The sequence below is a fragment of the Vulpes vulpes genome, chromosome 10 (assembly GCF_048418805.1).
Source record: "Vulpes vulpes isolate BD-2025 chromosome 10, VulVul3, whole genome shotgun sequence".
In the NCBI taxonomy this organism is placed as follows: domain Eukaryota; kingdom Metazoa; phylum Chordata; class Mammalia; order Carnivora; family Canidae; genus Vulpes; species Vulpes vulpes.
Genome location: NC_132789.1, coordinates 9,766,587 through 9,786,070, shown reverse-complemented (window position 1 = coordinate 9,786,070; position 19,484 = coordinate 9,766,587). Strand labels below are relative to the sequence as shown.

At 37.4% G+C, this 19,484-nt stretch overlaps 1 protein-coding gene across 1 annotated transcript in view; it reads left to right on the top strand.

Annotated features, from left to right (window-relative positions):
- NAA25 (N-alpha-acetyltransferase 25, NatB auxiliary subunit) overlaps positions 1-19,484 on the top strand; it is a 75,455-nt gene that overhangs the window by 36,522 nt on the left and 19,449 nt on the right. Inside the window, exons 11-16 of the mRNA XM_026018861.2 lie at positions 236-348; positions 7,272-7,479; positions 8,477-8,566; positions 13,496-13,676; positions 14,497-14,596; positions 19,329-19,480. Of these exons, the coding sequence (XP_025874646.1) occupies positions 236-348; positions 7,272-7,479; positions 8,477-8,566; positions 13,496-13,676; positions 14,497-14,596; positions 19,329-19,480 (844 nt within the window). The remainder of the gene's footprint in view (positions 1-235; positions 349-7,271; positions 7,480-8,476; positions 8,567-13,495; positions 13,677-14,496; positions 14,597-19,328; positions 19,481-19,484) is intronic.

Genomic DNA, 19,484 nt, shown 5'->3' with positions numbered 1-19,484 from the left:
AATGAAAAGTGTTACATTTCCTAAGTGTAATAACAGGTAAACTGAGTTTGTAAGATTCAGCTCCTTTTTACAGTATTTGTTTAAATGGACAAGCCATCCTCCAGCCGTCAGTGTCATTCTCATTCAAGCAAAATTTTAAATTAATTGAAATAAAGGTTTTTCAAATCAGGCCTCTTAAATTAGAAATTGCTTAATTCATGAATTGATTTAGTGGTATCTTTTTGCTCTCCCTTAGGTGATCCAGAAGAATTAATGTTCCAATATTTTAAAAAGTTTGGGGATAAACCTTGTTGTTTCACAGACCTCAAGGTGTTTGTTGACCTCTTGCCTGCTACACAATGTACAAAAGTAAGTATAGTTTAGAATTCTGTTCGGTGCCTGTATTTACTGTAACTAGGTTAAAGTGTGTGTGTGAGTGGTGAACATGAGATGCCCAGGTAACTGCTCTAGCAAGCCAAGGATTCCAGGTGCTAGCAGATTAAGACATGATTTCTTGTTAAGCCACAAGGAGAATAAGCCTCTGATAGTTAGATTCTTTCTTGTTTTATGGTGAAGTGTGGGGTGGTTTTTTTGTTTTTTGTTTTTTTGAGTTTTAGATTCACCTGTAGTTGTAAGAGAAATAATACAGAGACCTCTGTATACCCTATTCCCATTTTGCCCCATTTGTAACCTCTTGCATAACTATATTGTAATATCATAATTAGGAAATTGATATTGATACAATTCACTGACCTTATCCACATTTCATCAGTTTTACATCTGTGTGTGTACATATGGTACATTATGTGTGTATTTAATGCAGTTATGCAGTGCATGTGGATTCAGTGAACCCCACCAGCGTCATGATACAGAACAGTTCCACTACCAGGATCCTATGTGCTACCCCTTTGTACTGGCAGCCATCTCCCTGTACCTCCCCCTTTCTCTCTGTGTCCCCTGGCAATCACTAACATGGCTTCTATTTCTGTAATTTTGTCATTTTAAGAATGTTACGTAATAGAATCATATTATGTATAACTTTCTGAGATTAACTTTTTTTCTCCCTCAGCATAATTCCCTGGAGATTCATCCATGTTACATGTTTCAGTAGTTCATTTTTTTTTAAGATTTTATTTATTTATGCATGAGAGAGAGAGAGAGAGAGGCAGAGACACAGGTAGAGGGAGAAGCAGGCCCCACGCAGGGAGTCTGACATGGGACTCGATCCTGGGTCTCCAGGATCCCACCCTGGGCTGAAGGCGGCATTAAACCGCTGAGCCCCCCCCGGGCTGCCCTCAGTAGTTCATTCTTGAGTATTGCTGAGTAGTATTCTGTGGTATTGATGTGCCACCATTTCTTTAATCTTTTGAAGGACATCCAGTTTCCTGTTTTTGGCTGTTAGAAATAGAACTGCTGTGGACATTTGAGTGCAGGTTTTTTTTGTGTGAACTTAAATCGTCACTTCTCTGAAAAAAGTGGCCAGTAGTGCATTTTGGTTTGGTAGCTGCATGTTAGGGTTTTTTTGTTGTGGTTGTTTTTTTTTGTTTGTTTGTTTTTTTTCTTTAAGAAATGTCTAAACTTTTTCACAGTGGCCATCCCATTTTAAATTCCTATTACCAGTGAATGAGTGATCCAGTTTCTCCACATCCTCATCAGCATTTAGTGTTGGCACTATTTTTTTTTATTTTAACCATTCTGGTTGGTGCCTAGTGATATTTTATAGTGTGTGTTTTTTTTTTTTTTAAGATTTTATTTATTCATGACACACACACACACACACACACACTCAGAGGCAGAGACATAGGCAAAGGGAGAAGCAGGCTCCATGCAGGGAGCCCGATGTGGGACTTGATCCCGGGGCCCCAGGATCATGCCCTGAGCTGAAGGCAGACGCCCAACTGGTGAGCCACCCAGGTGTCTTTTATACTGGTTTTAATGTGCATTTACCTAATGGTTAATTATGTTGAACATCTTCTCATGTGCTTCTTTATTTGCCAGCTTTATATTCTCAGTGAAATGTGTGTCTCCGTCTTTCCTCACTTTCTAGTTGTTTTTTTTTTTGTTTTGTTTTGTTTTTTTACTATTGAGTTTTGAGAGTTTAGATATTCTAGATATAACTCTTTTGTCCAAAATGTGGTTTCATATATTTTCTCCCAGTTTGTACTTGTCTTTTCATCCTTTAATAGGATCCTTTGCAGAGCAAAGTTTTAATTTTGATGAATCTATTTTGGAATAATTTTAGATTTACAGAAAAGTCATGAAGATAGTACTTCAGTATATTTGGGGTAGGATAGAGTACCATATAAAGAAACATTGGCATGTATAATGAAAGTCTATGACTTTGATCAGCTTTACTCATAAATACTTATGTAATTAGTGAAGGTTGCAACGAAGCCTTTCTATCGCAGAGTTGTCATCACCTGTTATTCCAGAATGCCTTAGTGGAGGTGACTAGAGTATTTGTTTGGTGGTCATATCTTCAGTCCAGCAAGCTCAATAGTTGGCAGTCTTGAGATGATGTGTCTAGGGCAGATGGAGCAGTGCATTCTCAAACTGATAAGTAGCCAGTGGTATCTATTGCGTTGTTTTTTTTTTTTTTTTTTTTTTTAACGATTTTATTTATTTATTCAGGAGAGACACAGAGGCAGAGACATAGGCAGAGGGAGAAGCAGGCTTCCCACAGGGAGGCTGATGCAGGACTCAATCCCAGGACCCCAGGATTATGACTTGAGCTGAAGGCAGATGCCCAACCACTGAGCCACCTAGGCCTCCCTATGTTGGGTTCTGAAATGACTGACACTTTGGTTTAGTAAAGCTATTCTTGGAGTGCTGTGCTCACAGGGCTCAGGCCAAGCTTTAGAATTTTCTGAATTAATTGTAACATATCCAGAAAAGGGGTTTTGGATTGTAGGAGGACTTGAAAGCATAGGAGGGAGAAATAGTTGAGTGGAAGAGAGGTTTGGCTTGGTGAGGACAGAGTCCTTCCTTTCTTAAAATGAAAAGCCCTTGTACAAAGGGGATTGAGAATTGGCATGGTAAGAAGTTGTTACAGGGAATTCAGAATTTGGCCAGTGAAAAAAGATCTTTCTCATAGTCAGATTCTCTAAAAATAGATTGTGTAAGTTTCATGTTACTAGAGAGATTTAAGCAGAATCTAGAACCACATGGAAGAGATTCCTTCAGTTAGTGTTGGTTGCACATGTTATGTACTAAGTGCTAAGATTTGGAACAATTGATCATGTCTTACATTGCTTTTCGTCTTGTAAGTTGAAGCATCAAATAATGGGACTGCATTAAAAGGACACTTAAATTACTATCAGCTGAGATTCATAAGGGTTTGCTAATGTGAATCTAGTACAAGCACCTCTGATATATTAGTATGTTTGAAAGTTTTAGGTCATCTCATGTGATCTCATGTAGTAATAATCTGAGAGGAACCCTCTAGAAATGCTGGAATACTAACAGTGACAGGTAGTCATTGTTCTGTGAAACAAAAGATTTAAAGCTGTTGCAATGAGTTTTGTAGTCCCACATAAATTTTTCATTGAGGGGGTAATTTTGCTGCCACAACTTTTTAAATGTAGGATGACTTCAGTAGCTAAAAATTCTGCCACTCAGCAGTGTGTTTATCAGAGGATTGCAAACTGTTCAGTAAAGTTCAAGCTGAGAACTGTAGTCGTAATGAATTAGTAGCCCAATCATTTAGAACTGGGACTAACTAGCTCCTAAGAGGCCACTGAATCCAGTTATCCTGAAGTGGCTCACCCAGAGTGATGTTTTTGTTTCCTTTATCTTGGGGTTTTAAACTAAACAAATGATTCCAGTTTTTAAAGAAGCTTTTTGCGTATCAGTAAAACTGTACAGACTGGAATAAAGAATGAATATATTGTTTCATGACAAAACCTATCTGGAAGATTCTTTAGCATTCCCTGAAGAAAGCATTAATAATAAGAATCACTAATATATAAAATAGCTTACAAGAATGGAACAGCTGGCAGTAGAAGCTGTATAGGCATTTAATCAAAAACATGAAAATCAGTGCTGCAGTTTCTTTGTTGCATATGGTTATCTGATCATAATTATTAAAATTCATATAATTGGAGACAAATTGAAGCAAAATTGTTATAGATGTGAAACTGCATGAGTGGAGTTTTCTTTTTAATTTTTACTTGTGTCAAAAAATTTTATGGATAAAGTTGAAATAGCCAAATAGCACTACAAAGTTTCTGTTGACAAATAGTAGCAGCTGTTTGCCACCTCCCTACCCCCTCAGCCCCTGTTGTGGCTCTCTACAGGTAGATCGCTTTCAACTCCTATGTGTGTCTTCTGTGATTTACCTCCATATTTCTAAATTACAGATTTGTGTAACTGTTTATTTTTATAGTTAAAATCTTAGTCTGTTGGAGTCCTGTTGTGGAAAGATGATCTTGTTTACAACAACATCCTACTTCTCTCCTTATGTACTTGCCTCCAGTTTAGTTCAGTGTTTATTCAGAATTTATATTTTTATGACCAAACGCTGTGCCACTTTGTATATGGAGATTACCTTTCTTGCACAACTTTCTCAGAATTCATACTTTTTATTTGATTAATCCCAATCAATCTGACAGAACCATAAACTTCTCTGAGTGTAGTCTAAAACATGAGGTGATCATCTGTTCCATTCTCCCCCAAACTTCCTCCATCCTCTGCCCCTCACCCCTCACCTCAGGAATACTTTTTATAGAGCCTGTTTGCCACCTTTTGTGTTGGGGTCTCAAACATTTGGCATTCGGCATTCTGGGATTTGGTTGGGATTAGGGGGAGAGGGTTATTAGGGTGCCCATCCATCACTGAATAACAGAGTTTCACTTTATCCTCTTTTTTTTTTAAACCAACATAGAGGTTTTATTTATTTACTTACTTATTTATTTATTTATTTAATTTTAATTCCAATATAGTTTACATACAGTGTTAAATTAATTTCAGATACACAGTATAATGATTTAGCAGTTCTGTACGATATTTAGTGCTCATCACAATAAGTATACTCCTTGATCCCCACTCACATCCCCTCTGATAACCATCAATTTGTTCTCCATAGGTAAGAATCCGTTTCTTGGTTTGTCTCTCTCTTTTTCCCCCCTTTAATTTGTTATGTTTCTTAAATTCCACATATGAATGAAAACATATGGTATTTGTTTTTCTCTGACTTATTTCACCTGCCATTATATACTCTCTAGCTCCCTTCATGTTGTTGCAAATGGCAAGATTTCATTCTTTTTTATGGCTGAATAATACTCAAGTGCATGTACCTATGTGTATACACTACATTTTCTTTGTCCATTCATCTATTAATGGATACTTGGACTTCTTCCATAATTTGGCTATTGTAAATAATGCTGCAGTAAACAAAGGGGTGCATATATCCCTTTGAATTGGTGTTTTCATATTTATTGGATAAATACCCAGTAGTATGATTACTAGATCATATGGTAGGTAAGGAGGTGGAGAAGAAGGAACCCTTGTACTCTGTGGTTGGGAATGCAGGCTGGTATAGCCACTGTGGAAGACAGTATGGAGGGTCCTCAAACAATTAAAAATAGCACTTTATCCCCATTTCTAGCTATGCCTGCTATTCCTGAGTCTGTAGTACCTCTGGTTCGGCTTCTCCTTGGGAATAAAACTGTAGGTTTCTTCTGGGTTTAGGAAGTCAGTCTGTGAACTAGAGGAGGGGTTGTTAGATGGAATTTAACTAGCTCTTTTCCTGTTTCAGTCTTACCAAGACTGGAGCTTTCTGGTGCCCTGAATTTTTGCCTTCCAAGGTTTTGTGGTTGGAATAGACTTGCTGCCCCTTGTGCATGTTAGATTTCTCCCCTGTGTGTAGGTTAGTACTTAACACCTGCCATTCTGCCTTTTATCTTTGAAATCTTGTTAATGCTTTTTACCTGTTGTTATCTTTTCACATGTTTTTGATCCTTGTGGTTTGATTCTTTGTTGTCATCTTTTTTTTTTAAAGATTTTATTTATTTATTTATTTATCTCACACACACACACACACACACACACACACACACACACAGACAGAGACAAAGGCAGAGGGAGAAGCAGGCTCTATGCAGGGAGCCCGACATGGGACCCGATCCCTCGCTGAACAAGGAGCCTGATATGGGGCTCAATCTCAGAACACTGAAATCAAGACCTGAGCTGAAGGTAGACTTCCTCCCTGCCCACCCCCCGAAGGTAGATGTTTAACCAAGACTGAGCCACCCAGGTGCCCCAAGCCTATATTTAATATATAATGGGAATGATACATTTTTTAAAATTCTCATAAATTTAAAGAATTAAAAACATTTTAATGTAAGATGTTACCATTGGGAGAAACTGGATGAGAAGGGGACATGGGATCTTTCTGTATTCTTTTTTTTTTTTTTCTCAAAGATTTTATTTTTTCATGAGACAGAGAGAGAGGGAGAGAGAAAGAGAGAGAGGCAGAGACACAGGCAGAGGGAGAAGCAGGCTCTATGCAGAGAGCCCGACGTGGAACCCCATCCCGGGTCTCCAGGATCACGCCCTGGGCTGAAGGTGGCACCAAACTGCTGAGCCACCCGGGCTGCCCCTGTATTGTTTCTTACAACTGCATGTGAATCTATAATCATTTCAAAATAAAGCTTTAATTAAAAAGCAATTTAGGGATGCCTGTGTGGCTCAGTGGTTAAAGCATCTGCCTTTGGCTTGGATGGTGATCCTGGAGACCTGGGATTGAGTCCCGCCTGGGCTCCCTGCATGGAGCCTGCTTCTCCCTCTGTCTGTGTCTCTGCCTCTCTCTCTCTTTCTCTCTCTGTGTGTGTCTCTCATGAATGAATAAATCTTAAAAAAAATAAAAAACAATTTAAGGCCACTGACATAACTATTCCTTTCTATGTAATATTTTCTTTAAGAATTTACTTATATAGCAGTTACAATTGTAGACTTGTTTTTGGTAATTGGTCTTTTTATAGTCTTCCTGATTAAACTTATCATTGCCATATTATATATTATGTTGATGTGATATAATTTATGAAACATTTTTACAATTCTTTTAATTTTTTAGTTAGTGTAGTACCTGGTATTGACAGATTACTTGTGGACAGCAATGAATTAGCATGCCATTTTCATTGGCCTTTTACCAGCATTATTTGTTGTTAGAAAATTTTTTTAGTAATTTTGATAGAAAATGTCTTTTTCTAGTAGACCGTTTCAACATTTGTTAATTATGTTCTGCCAAAGATAAGTTCTGTTTTGAGATCTGTGCTTTTTTTTTTACTTTGCAGTTTATTAATCAGTTACTTGGAGTTGTTCCTTTGTCGACACCAACAGAGGATAAGTTGGCACTGCCTGCTGACATCAGAGCTCTACAGCAGCATTTGTGTGTGGTGCAGCTGACGAGGTTACTTGGCTTGTACCATACTATGGATAAAAATCAGAAACTGAATGTGGTCAGAGAATTGATGTTAAGGTACCAGCATGGACTAGAATTTGGTGAGCAACCTTTTAAAATGTGTAGTAGTTTCCGGATTTGCTAAGTTTTAGTCCTTTTTTTTTTTTTTTTTTTTTTTAAATCACTCAGAGTACCTTGTTATAATGAGTTTGGCAAGGAGAATATTTTATCAGGTGGGAAGACTGTTTGGAATGTAAAGCCTTTTTTAAGTTTGGAATTTTATTTATTTTTTAAGATTTTTAAAATTTATTCATGAGAGGGAGAAAGAGAGAGGCAGGCTGAGACACAGGCAGAGGGAGAAGCGGGCTCCATGCAGGGAGCCCAACGCGGGACTCGATCCTGGGACCCCAGGATCACGCCCTGGGCTGAAGGCAGGCACTAAACCACTGAGCCACACGCAGGGGTCCCCAAGTTTGGAATTTTAAATAATTAAAATTGTCCATATTCTTCTATATTGAGCTAACTCAATCTGAGGCTCATATGAATTACATGGAGTTTATAATTGTTGTGACATTTTCTGCTGATTGGCCTTAGTATTTTTAATATATAGACTGAAATTAAACAAAATGAATGTTGTAAATTATGAGGTAAATGTTTGAGAAGTAGATGATCTTTAAATTGTAGATACATGTGATAAAGTGTAAATTATCTGACAAGATGACATCTCTAATGTATCCTAAATCATTAGATGAAGTAATGAGCCTACTATTTATTACTTTAGTAGTACATGGCCCTTGGCTTCTGTTCTTCTCTTTACCTGAAGCCTCCTTCCAAATCTTACTGCTTTCCCTTTGGTGCCATTAAGGATATCACCTTTGCTCTGGAACTCTTCTGTTCCAGCTGAGTGTGGCCTTACCTTCTTTTGAATCTTTTGATTCACGGCTTATATTTTTCTTCTGGTATTTACACGACTCTTATTACTTTTCATTTCCTCTTTTTATCTTCTCCCTCCTGTCACTTTTCTGCTTTAAAAAATTCCTTTGGGGCTGTGATGTTGAATAAATGTTAAAAAACAAATATGGGATTTTTTCCCTACAGGGAAGTCCTGTTTGAAAACCGAATTGCAGTTTTCAGACTATTACTGTCTTCTCGCTGTCCATGTGCTTATTGATATATGGAGAGAAACAGGTAAGGAAGAGTGATTTCAGTTTAACTTTACATTTTGCTTTTACTGATTATAAATCCTGAGATTAATTATATAATCCAAGAATTTTATTTATGCTTTTAGGTTTTCCTCCTTGCCCTTTTCCAGGTTGCTTTTAGAAGAACCCATCTCCAGATAGCCCCGTCTCGGTAATCAGGATGATTTTAAATCAGTGCACATCTGTTTTTATTTTTTAGATTTTGTTAAACTGAAGTATAGTTGAGACACGTTACATTAATTTTAAGTGTACAACATAGTGATTTAGACAATTCTGTACATGGTGCTATGTTCACAATAAATGAAGCCATCATCTAGCACCATACAACACTGTTATAGTACTGTTGATTATATTTCCTATGCTATGCCTTTCATCCCTGTGATTTATTCATTGTACCTTCCACTTCTCTTTTTACACCTGCCTCTCGTCTCCTGACAACTGCCCATTCTCTGTATTTGTTAATCTGTGTCTGCTTTTTTTGCTTGTTTTTTTATTTTTTAGATTACACATATAAGCGAAATCATATGGTATTTGTCTTTCTCTAACTTATTTCACTTAGCATAATACCCTCTAGGTCCATCCATGTTGTTACAAATGGCAAAATATTCTTTTTTTAATGGCCAAATAATATTCCTTGGGGTGTGTGTGTGTGTACACGTATAGATACCACATCTTTATCCATTCATCTATTGATGGACACTTGGTTTGCTTCCATATCCTGGCTATTGTAAATAATGCTGCAATAAATATAGAGGTGTGTAATTCTTTCTGAGTTAGTATTTTCATTTTCTTTGATAAATCCTAGTAGTGGAATTGTTCAATTGGAAGATATTTCTATTTTTAATATTTTGAGGAACCTCCATACTGTTTTTCACAATGGCTGCACCAATTTACGTTCCCACCACCAGGGCATGAGGAATTTTTCCTCTCCACATCCTTGTCAAACTTGTTATTTCTCATTTTCTGTTCTGTTTTTAAACATTTTTAAACAGTGAATAATGACTGAACTACCTATTACAAAGTTACAATAATTAAATACAGAGAACCTGACTCAGAGATAGATGTATAGGCCCATGAAATGGAATAGCCTTTATTATTCACTTGAAAAAATGTTTAGGAGAATGCATTCTTTTTGGAATATAATTTTAATTGACCTGTTTAGGATAAAAACACAATACATGCTGAAGGAAGCATCATGTATCATTAAGCAAGAAAAGGATGATTCAGCAAATGGTATTGTAATTACCTTTTCTTTAGGTCTCACTCCTGGCATTTTCTTTTAGCATTTAGCATTTAGACACTTACTGCATAGTATTCACAAGAGTAAATTGCACAAGACACAAAAGGCTGGGGAGACTGTACTGTGCATAATGGACACAATCTCTGCCCTTGGGATCATTTTATGGAGCACTTGATTTTGATACCATCACCCTCATGCTTAAAATCCTTTAGAGGTGCCCTGTTTTTCTGAGGATAAAAGTTAACCTTTTTAGGATAGTGTTTACAATGCTTTTTATAATCTAGCCTCTGCCTTTATCTCCAGATTCTTAGGTACTTAAATCCTAAACCTACTGGGGTTTTTTGTTTGTTTGCTAGTATTAGTGAACATGGTGGTGCCTCTCTTTGAAATAACTTTCTTCCTTCCTTCATCTAACTTTTACTCAAATGTTGACAGCCTCTGACAAGCCTGTCTTGATTTCATCCCCTCCCCCCATTGCAGATTTTATGCCTCTTTGTGAGTACCCCTATGCTAGTACTTGTTACACTATATTGTCTTGGAGATGGAGGTGAAACCCTGTTATCAGAGTCTTTGTCATCTGAGGCCCAGAATTGTGAGTTTGCACAGGGCTATAAAAAAACCATCATTAATGAACTGACCTTTTAGTAATTTGGTCCCTACTCAGATATTTTTCCCCATTTATCCTAGCATCCATTCTTGCTCATAAGTGACTATATGGCTTTGCTGATCTCTTGGTTTTTTTTTTTTGAACAATGTGTCTGCCCATATAGTATTAGCTAACATTTGTTGATCATCAGGTACTTTGAAAGTGCTTTACATGAATTAGCTAATTTAAACCTCATAATAATAGAGTTAGGATTATTGCAGTTTTTTTATAGATGAAGGAAAGATAGGGCAGAAAGAAGCTAATTTTCCATAATCATACAATGTAAATACATTGGAAAATTGCCAGTATTATAAAGATGCAAGATTTCTTGCAGCCAGTGAAATTGAAGTTGAAGTGCTTCAATCAGAGGCATAATCATTGTCCAAGGTGGATCTAACAGATATTAGAAATCTATAGAAATATGTTAAGGATGTTGGAAAAGCCTGATTTTAATGTGAAAGATTAAGAAGAGCATTTTAAGAAGTTGATGATGCTTTCAGACATTTTGCATAAAGCCATTTGTTTATGATTCTGCAAAAGTAAGATGAAGAGTTAAGGATGTCATTTTTACCTCTAGTTTTATTGAAATGTGATCAGCATATTACATTGTATTAGTTTAAGATGTATAACATAATGATTTGATGTATGTATATCCTGAAATGACTGTCATCATATGTTTAGTTAATACCTAACCCCCCATAGCTAGATTTTTCCCTTGTGATGAAAACGTTAAGATCTATTTTCTTAGCAGTTTTTGAGTAGTGGTATAGTATCATAAACTGTAGTCCATACTATATATTAATATATTCCCAGAACTTACCTCATTTTGTTATATTACAACATTTAGTTAGAAAATTTTTTCCCAAAAGCCTAATCGATCCTTCATGCCCCCCCCCTTTTTTTTTTTGCTCGATGCTTTTTTGATTTCTGAAGAATTTGCAGAGTTGTATAGTTACAGCTTAAATTTTGCAAAATAAAATAATAAATGTCTATAAGAGTTGGTTTAATGGTTGAGAAGTGTGAATTATACCTTTTTTTTTCTTTGAAATTTTGTTTCCATTTTAAGGAGATCTCTTTAATTTTATTTATTTTTATTCATTTACTCATGAGTGACACAGAGAGATAGAGCCACAAGCAGAGAGGGAGAAGCAGGTTTCTTGTGGGGAGCCTGATGCAGGACTCAATCCCAGGATCCCAGGATCACACCCTGAACCAAAGGCAGATGCTCAACAACTGAGCCACCCAAGCATCTTTTTAAAAAAGATCTCCTTCGTGGAGATCTTTTTAAAAAAAACTAGTTATCTTTGAATAGCAGGACTTCTTTTTTTTAAGATTTTTATTTATTTGTGAGAAAGAGATAGCGAGCATGAGTGGGGAGAGGGGCAGAGGGAGATGCAGACTCCCCACTGAGCTGGGAGCCTGATGCAGGGCTCAATCCCAGGACTCTGAGATCATGACCTGAGCTAAAGGCAGATGCTGAACCTACTGAGCCACCCAGGCACTCTATTCTTCTTCTTCTTTTGTTTAAGATTTATTTATTTACTTTAGAGAGAGAGAGCAAATGTGCACATGAGTTAGGGGGAGAGAACCCTCAAGCAGATGCCTCACTGAGTGTAGAACGTGTTGGGGAGCTTGATCTTGTGACCCTGAGAGTACCACTTGAGCTGAAACTGAGTGGGTTACCTAACTGACTGAGCCACGCAGGCACTCCAAGGGACTTCTTCTTCTTCTTTTTTTTTTTTTTTTAGATTTTATTTTTTTATTCATGAGAGACACAGAGAGAGATAGAGAGACAGAGACATAGGCAGAGGGAGAAGCAGGCTCCATGCAGGGAGCCCAATGCAGAACTCGATCCTGGGATTCCAGGATCATGTCCTGAGCTGAAGGCGGCACTAAACCGCTGAGCCATTAGGGCTGCCCGGAACTAGGACTTCTTAAAATTATTTATTCTGTGTAATTTCCAGATGTTTCCTCCATTCACTTCTGAGCTTTTTGTGGCTAGGAACCACCTGTGACTCTTATCCTCTGGTCTTATATCTAGTGTTGCTCCAGAGTTTAAGTCAGTAAGTGTTGAATTCAATAAAATTAGATTGTGAAGACTAGCAACATTGGAAAACACTTCAAAGAAAGAGCGGAACACAAAATAAGTGTTAAAGTTTTTTCTGACTGTAAAAATAGCTTATAAAAGCTTTGGCAGTTATTTTAATCTTTTCCAGCTTCTATAGGCATTCTAACATTTTGGCATATTTCCTTCTCTCTTTATCTGTACATGTCGTATATGCTGCAGATTACCTTTTCACACTAAATTCTCTGTGTTTTACTGAACTATTACTGAATAAGTATTTTCCCTTATCACTAAAACTCAGTAATGTCAAATGGCTGCCTAATGTGGGTTTTACTATAATTTACTTAATTATTTTCCCATTATTAGTACAGTGAATATTTTTATATGTAAATCATTATCTCCATTTCATATTTTCTTAGGTTCATAAAAGAGAAGTTACTTAATCTTTAAGGTTATTGATGCATGTAACCTTTTGAATTTTGGTAAGCCAAAAAAAGTGTGTCAGATTAATTTATCTGATTATTAATGAACACCTTTTTTCAAATACCATTTGACATCTAAATAGTAGAGTTACATATGGAAGAAAAATGTTGTCTAGAGAGTGTATCTAGCTGGAGTTTGGTAGAGAAAATCCTGTACTGGGAAGGTTGGTGGACTCAAATTCTCCTTCAAAGTCCATCTCTTCTCAGAATCTAGGTTCTCTGAGATTCCATAACTTCATAAGACCTTACAGCTTAAAGTTTGCATCACTCTTGCAGATGGATGTTTAAGAACTGAGGTAACTATTGAGAAACTGTTCTGGGAAATTCCCTAGTTTGTTTATAGGTGTGTATCTAAAATCTGTTCTTTGACACCTAGACTCGTTCTTCAGATAGTTAGGGGAGTAAGTTTTTGTCTTTTGTTTGTGAGAAACCTCCATTTACTGCCAAGTACTATGGATAATGCTATTACATTTTGTTTCTAGGTGACGAGACTGCTGTATGGCAGGCCTTGACTTTGCTGGAAGAGGGATTAACCCACAGCCCTTCCAATGCTCAATTCAAATTGCTGCTTGTTCGAATCTACTGTGTACTGGGGGCATTTGAACCAGTGGTGGATCTGTACTCCAGCCTTGATGCTAAGCATATCCAGCATGATACCATTGGGTTGGTAGTATATACTCTGAATACTGAGCAGCCAGCTATCCCAGGGGATCCTTATACATGGAGCTCAGACTTTGCAGTTTTAGCAGTAGTACTGTTTCTGTTCTTAAGCTTTTTATTTATTTTTATTTTTTTAGAGATTTTATTTATTTATTCATGAGAGACAGAGACACAGGCAGAGGGAGAAGCAGGCTCCATGCAGGGAGCCTGATGTGGGATTCGATCCCGGGACTCCAGGACCAAGCCCTAGGCCGAAGGCTCGAAACCGCTAAGCCACCCAGGGATCGCCTTATTAAGCTTTTTAGACTAAGTAATCCTCCATGATGACCCATTGCAAAGCTGAAAGATTTTTATATCTTCTTTATTAAATGGTAATTTTTACATTTGCACAATTTAGGAAAGGTAAGAAAGTTATCCCCAGGGATAGCAAACAGCTTTATACTTTGAAAACTTTCTTAGCACACATTGTCTTGAAGTTTTTATTTGCAGTTGAGATTGACACAGGTACTTTGTTTGACCTTAGAGGTCCTTTGAATTTGTTTTTTGACTATTCTTTATTATAAATCAAGGGTATTGTCTTTATTTCTTTCTGTTCCATTAATCATCTGAGTATAAGAAAGCATGACATAGAGTTTTAGGTCTCCCACAAAACAGAATTAACTTCACTCTTTAAAAAAATTTGATTTTGTGAATGAGATCACTTATGTGGCAAGATGTTTTAACTTTCCTGTGTGCTTGTTTCTCTGTTATAATAATTTGAAGTGTAGTATTTGATACTGGAGGTGGGTAAGTATAACATTTTTTTTCTTTCCTTCTGACCTAGCTATCTTTTGACTCGATACGCCGAATCCTTAGGTCAGTATGCTGCTGCATCCCAATCCTGTAACTTCGCACTCAGGTTTTTCCACTCCAACCAGAAAGATGTAAGTGAAAAATATTTTTTAAAAATAATGTTCTTACCTGCTTAATGCACACATTTCAGAGAACATATTCCCTCGTGTGCCAAGTGCACATGTTGAGGTATACCATGCATACTTACAAGTGCCTGTAGGCCATAGCTTACTGGCCATGTCTGTTAGGTAAAGAGTTATTTGTGGTTGCTAGGATGGATGTGTTTAATAGAATCCATGCAAAGCTACAGTTAAAACAGTATTAACAGAATAGGAAGTGGTATTCCTCTTAGATCCATCTTTTAATTTCTAAGAGACTTTTTCTAAGGGTCTAAGAGGTAGACCCTTAATAACACATCATATGTGTTTATTTATTTTTTAAAAATTTTTATTTATTTATGATAGTCACACAGAGAGAGAGAGGCAGAGACATAGGCAGAGGGAGAAGCAGGCTCCATGCACTGGGAGCCCGACGTGCGATTTGATCCTGGGTTCCAGGATTGCGCCCTGGGCCAAAGGCAGGCGCCAAACCGCTGCGCCACCCAGGGATCCCCATCATATGTGTTTAGAGCCTGGGATGCCATAGAAGATTCTGCAAAAGCAGCTGCTCTCTGTTACCTTTATTTAATTATGGAGTTTATAACTGCTGTGCTCTTCACTAACAATCAGTACACTCGTATTTTCTTAGAATCATAAAATTGACCAATTGAAGGATATATCAAGAAACTTGGGTCAATAGTATGTTTTTTAAAGTAGCAATAAATAAGGTAGAGCTATGTGCCATAATGAAAGGATGGGATTTGCACCATATTTTTCACTGCAAGCAGACTTGATCATCTCCACTTGTCAGTTAAGCATAAATTTTATGTAGTCTCTAGTCAGTCAGCCAGCTGTGCAAAACCACCCAGAACAGAGGTGAAAAGAAGGCAAGTCTCTAGGATGGTCATTGCCTACTTTGTTCTCATGTGCTTCTAAAACTCATTGCCTGAATTCGGCCATACCAGATATCTGCCCATAGCTTTTTGTTTTCATGGTCTAACAGCAACTAAGGACCTTGGCAGGGAAGCTGGTTTTGGGGGTGGTTCTTTTGTAACTGTAACAGTGGTGGCTAATCTCTCTCTTATTGAATTCTTTGGTCTTGTATTAAATAGAAGGCAGAACAGAAGCATTTCTGAACAGTGGAATATAGGTTTATTGTTCTCAGCTTGCAGTAACTCTGTCCCCACAAGCCTTAGGGCAAGGTCTAGAGGGTTAGTATAGCAAGGGATGGTGAGCTGTGCATAAGTTAGTTATTAAGCCCTATTCTCCTCCCCTTGTGGCATCCTTCCTCCACAGTGATTGGGATCTCTGTTCAGACCTCATTTTGTGCCATAGCTCCTGATCAGTGAAGGAGGGAAGTTGGCATCAGCATTTGAAGGTGCTGGCCTGACTTAAGAGATCCTTAGGACCTTGGGTTTCTAAAAGAGCCTAGCACAAGTAGGCAGTTGAGTTATAAATCTGTGTGTTTTCACTATGTGTTCACGTATCTGTGCTTGCCCTTCTTAGTTCTGAAGTTTTACTAAGTCAAGAAAAAAAATCAAAAGTGTTTCTCAAATCTCCTTATTCTGGCTGTCATTTCTGTATCTCTAAGAAAGAGGTTAAAGAAACATTTGATTTAATGATAACTCCTTTTCAAAGTTTTGTTTCTCAAATGGCTCTTAGGTGGAAATTGGGGGCAAATAAGGGATTAATCCAAGCCTGGTGCCTGGCCTTACTCCAGTTTTTAATCATCCAGCATTCTAGAAGCACCATATTGTTCATGATTTGGTCAGTAAGGCACATTTCATATACTGTTGAAAATTAAGCTTTTATTTTTTTTTTTCCACAAATTTTGTGGAGTTGTTTTAAAAATGAAACACACCCACCCCAAAACAAAACAACTCAAGTTATTGTTATAGAGAAAGGAGATCCTCAGGAAAGATTTGAGAGTATGTTGTTCTCAGTGGCTTTTTAATCTTTGAGGTTTTGCGGATGGTATGTGGCAGGAGTGACTAATTGATCTGAATGTGTGTGATGCTGAACCTGAGCATTTTATTGATCTGGGAATAGGACTGTCTGCTTGAAATTTATTTTTATTACTACTAAGAAGAAAGAGCTTATTTAATCCTACTAAAGTAGATAATCTTTGAGGGGTCGTAGAGGCAAAAGCAAAACCAACACAATAAGGAAAATGCACCTTAACCTTTAATGCCTAGCCTGAGTCCCAGAATAGAGAACTGGAGACTGTGGTGTGGACTGTTTCCTATAGGAATTTGAGAATAAGAACACGATTTTAGTGTTGCCTTGTGTGTCTTAAACCATCTAATAGTATTAGATAATTCTCTGGAAAGCTAAAGCTCTGTGTTCTATATCTCTTATTCTTGGAGTTTTTGAGATTCCCCAGATGGTTTTTTCTTGAGTGACTGATGAATTTCAATTCCCAACCTGCTCTTTGAAAGAACACTTTTACTCCTTAACTGGAAAATCCAGTGTTCTGCTTTGTAAGGCTTTGTGCTATGGGATTGAAAGTTATATTTGGAAGATCTAAGATCTACACAGGGATTTGCTTTCTGGAAAGATCATCATTTGTTGCTGTCATCTTACTCTGAAATAGATTTTTGCAATATGAGACTGAGCCAGATTTTCTTATCTCCAAAAGTTACCTTTGTGTTTGTACTTTAAAAAGTTTTCCATTTAAAAGTCTGTTTTAGGTATTTGTGAAGACTATCACTCAGGGTTTGATGTCTATCTATTTTGCTAATTTTTACAGTGACCAGGGTTCATTTCAGGAATCCATATGGGATATAAATAGCCTCATTGGTGCATATATGAGTAGAAATAGGTACGGACAACATTCTCTGATGTTCAAAAGTTTTTAAAGTGCCTATAGCTTCCAGTTTTGCCTGCAGTTCCAATAGGGGTTTTCTCTTCAAACCGCAGACCTCTCTTGTGCTCGGTCTTAATACAAGATGCCCAGGCCCTTTTTCTAGCTCTGCAGTGGTACTTTGCTGCAGCATTAAAGGAGGACTATCTTAAAAACAGAAGCCAGAGAGCTACAGTTACTGTCTCAGTTTGTTAAAGGACTACATTCTCTTTCTATTGCCCCTTGTTTTTCTTTTCTTTTTTTTAAAGCCATTGCCTTTTTTTCAAAAGTGGTGTTCCATGGACCACTTAGAAATTAAAACTGCCTCTGTACTTTGTAAAGCTGGATTCTTTCCTTTAATCAGCATTATTTTGGAACTGTCATTAATAAATTTGACTGGAATCCCCAGAAGTACTATTTCAATCCTGATTAATTGCTGGAGCATTATGTTCCTAAGCAGCTGATTTTTTTTTCAAGCTGTAAGTTTCTGTTGCAAGGGCTGATATTAAGCTTTTTCTAAGTCAAGAGGCCATTGAATAGGCAGGTGTCTTTAGAGTATCCTGGCCTCTTCTTGATGGGGCATATCACTGTCCTTTAATCAGACTAGAAGGTGCACTTGAGCTTTTTGGGATAGTCCTTCTTTAAACCTGCAGGATCACAAGTAATCTTTTTAATTTTCTTGTGTCCGTCCGTCTTTAATTTCTCCAGATACTGCAGGCAAACAGCTCGCCGAGGTGTCCCATGGGGTTTAAAAGCCGCATCGAATGCAGTTGAATTAGCGCCCGTGGCGCAATCCCGCGGCCTGAAATGAACCCTGCGAGGCTGTGTATCAGAGGGTATGTTGTTGACTATTGGCCTATTTTCCTACTGGGCAAATTATTCAGTCATAATGGAGATGGGGGCAGTGCTGACTGAGGCTATGTAAAAAGACTGGCTTTCCTAGAAAGGATCTTTGGGGCAAACATCCACATTGAGCTTAACATTTTCCTTGGCCCAAAAGGATACCCTCCTGACTTCTGATCCTGATGGCATAGGCCCACACCCATGAAATGTTCTTCCCCGAGATTTTCTTCTATTGTGCCAGAATTTCTGTTGAGAATTCTTTTTCTTGCCTCTGTTCACAACATTTCATCTGTACATATGTATTAATCTAAAATTAAAGCGCATGTGATGAGTGTTCCCTTCACTTGTTCATGGAATTTTCTGGCATAGGTCTTACGTAGTTTGGATGGACAAGAAACCTGGTTCTTGCAGTCTTTCTGTCCTCAGGATGGATTCTGATGAATTCTTAAGGGTCTTTTGTTTGTTGCTTTCTATCCCGATGTAATGCATATATGCCCTATGTTTGTGATACATAGTACTCAGAAATAAACAAAACCAAGGAGCAGCCTATCTTTTCTCTGAAGGAGGGTGACTTTTATTTGGGTTGGTGGTGGGGTGGTTATATTATTCTGGTGTTTTTGGAACGTTTGTATAAAACAGTTTATTTTAGATGCAGAAAAACATGGAGTAATATCCCTTCCACAATGGCACTAACCAAATTTTTGACTGATGTGGTATAACAAAACCTCCAGTCCTACTGAATTGAAAGACATAACTGCTAAGAGAAAGTCTCTGTGGTGGTAGGAGCAGCTGGGTGGTAGTAATAGTAATAGTAGTAGTAGTCCTAGTCCTAATAGTAGTATTGGTAAAGAACACATAATTCTGGTATAACAAAGAAGAAAAATAATGTTTTTAAAGGCTGATAATACTACTTGATGACCTTTAAAGATTAGAATTCACATCTTAATTTTAGTTTTGAGTATTTTGTTTTGCCTGGCAAAGTTTGCCTTCATTGCCTGATCTGTGAAATATTTATACAGAGGTGATGTCTTTCCTTCCCAGACCTCAGAATATATTATTCAAGCTTACAAATATGGTGCATTTGAGAAGATCCCAGAATTTATCGCTTTTAGGAACAGGCTGAATAATTCTCTTCATTTTGCGCAAGTCCGTACTGAACGGATGTTGTTAGACCTTCTACTTGAAGCAAATATGTAA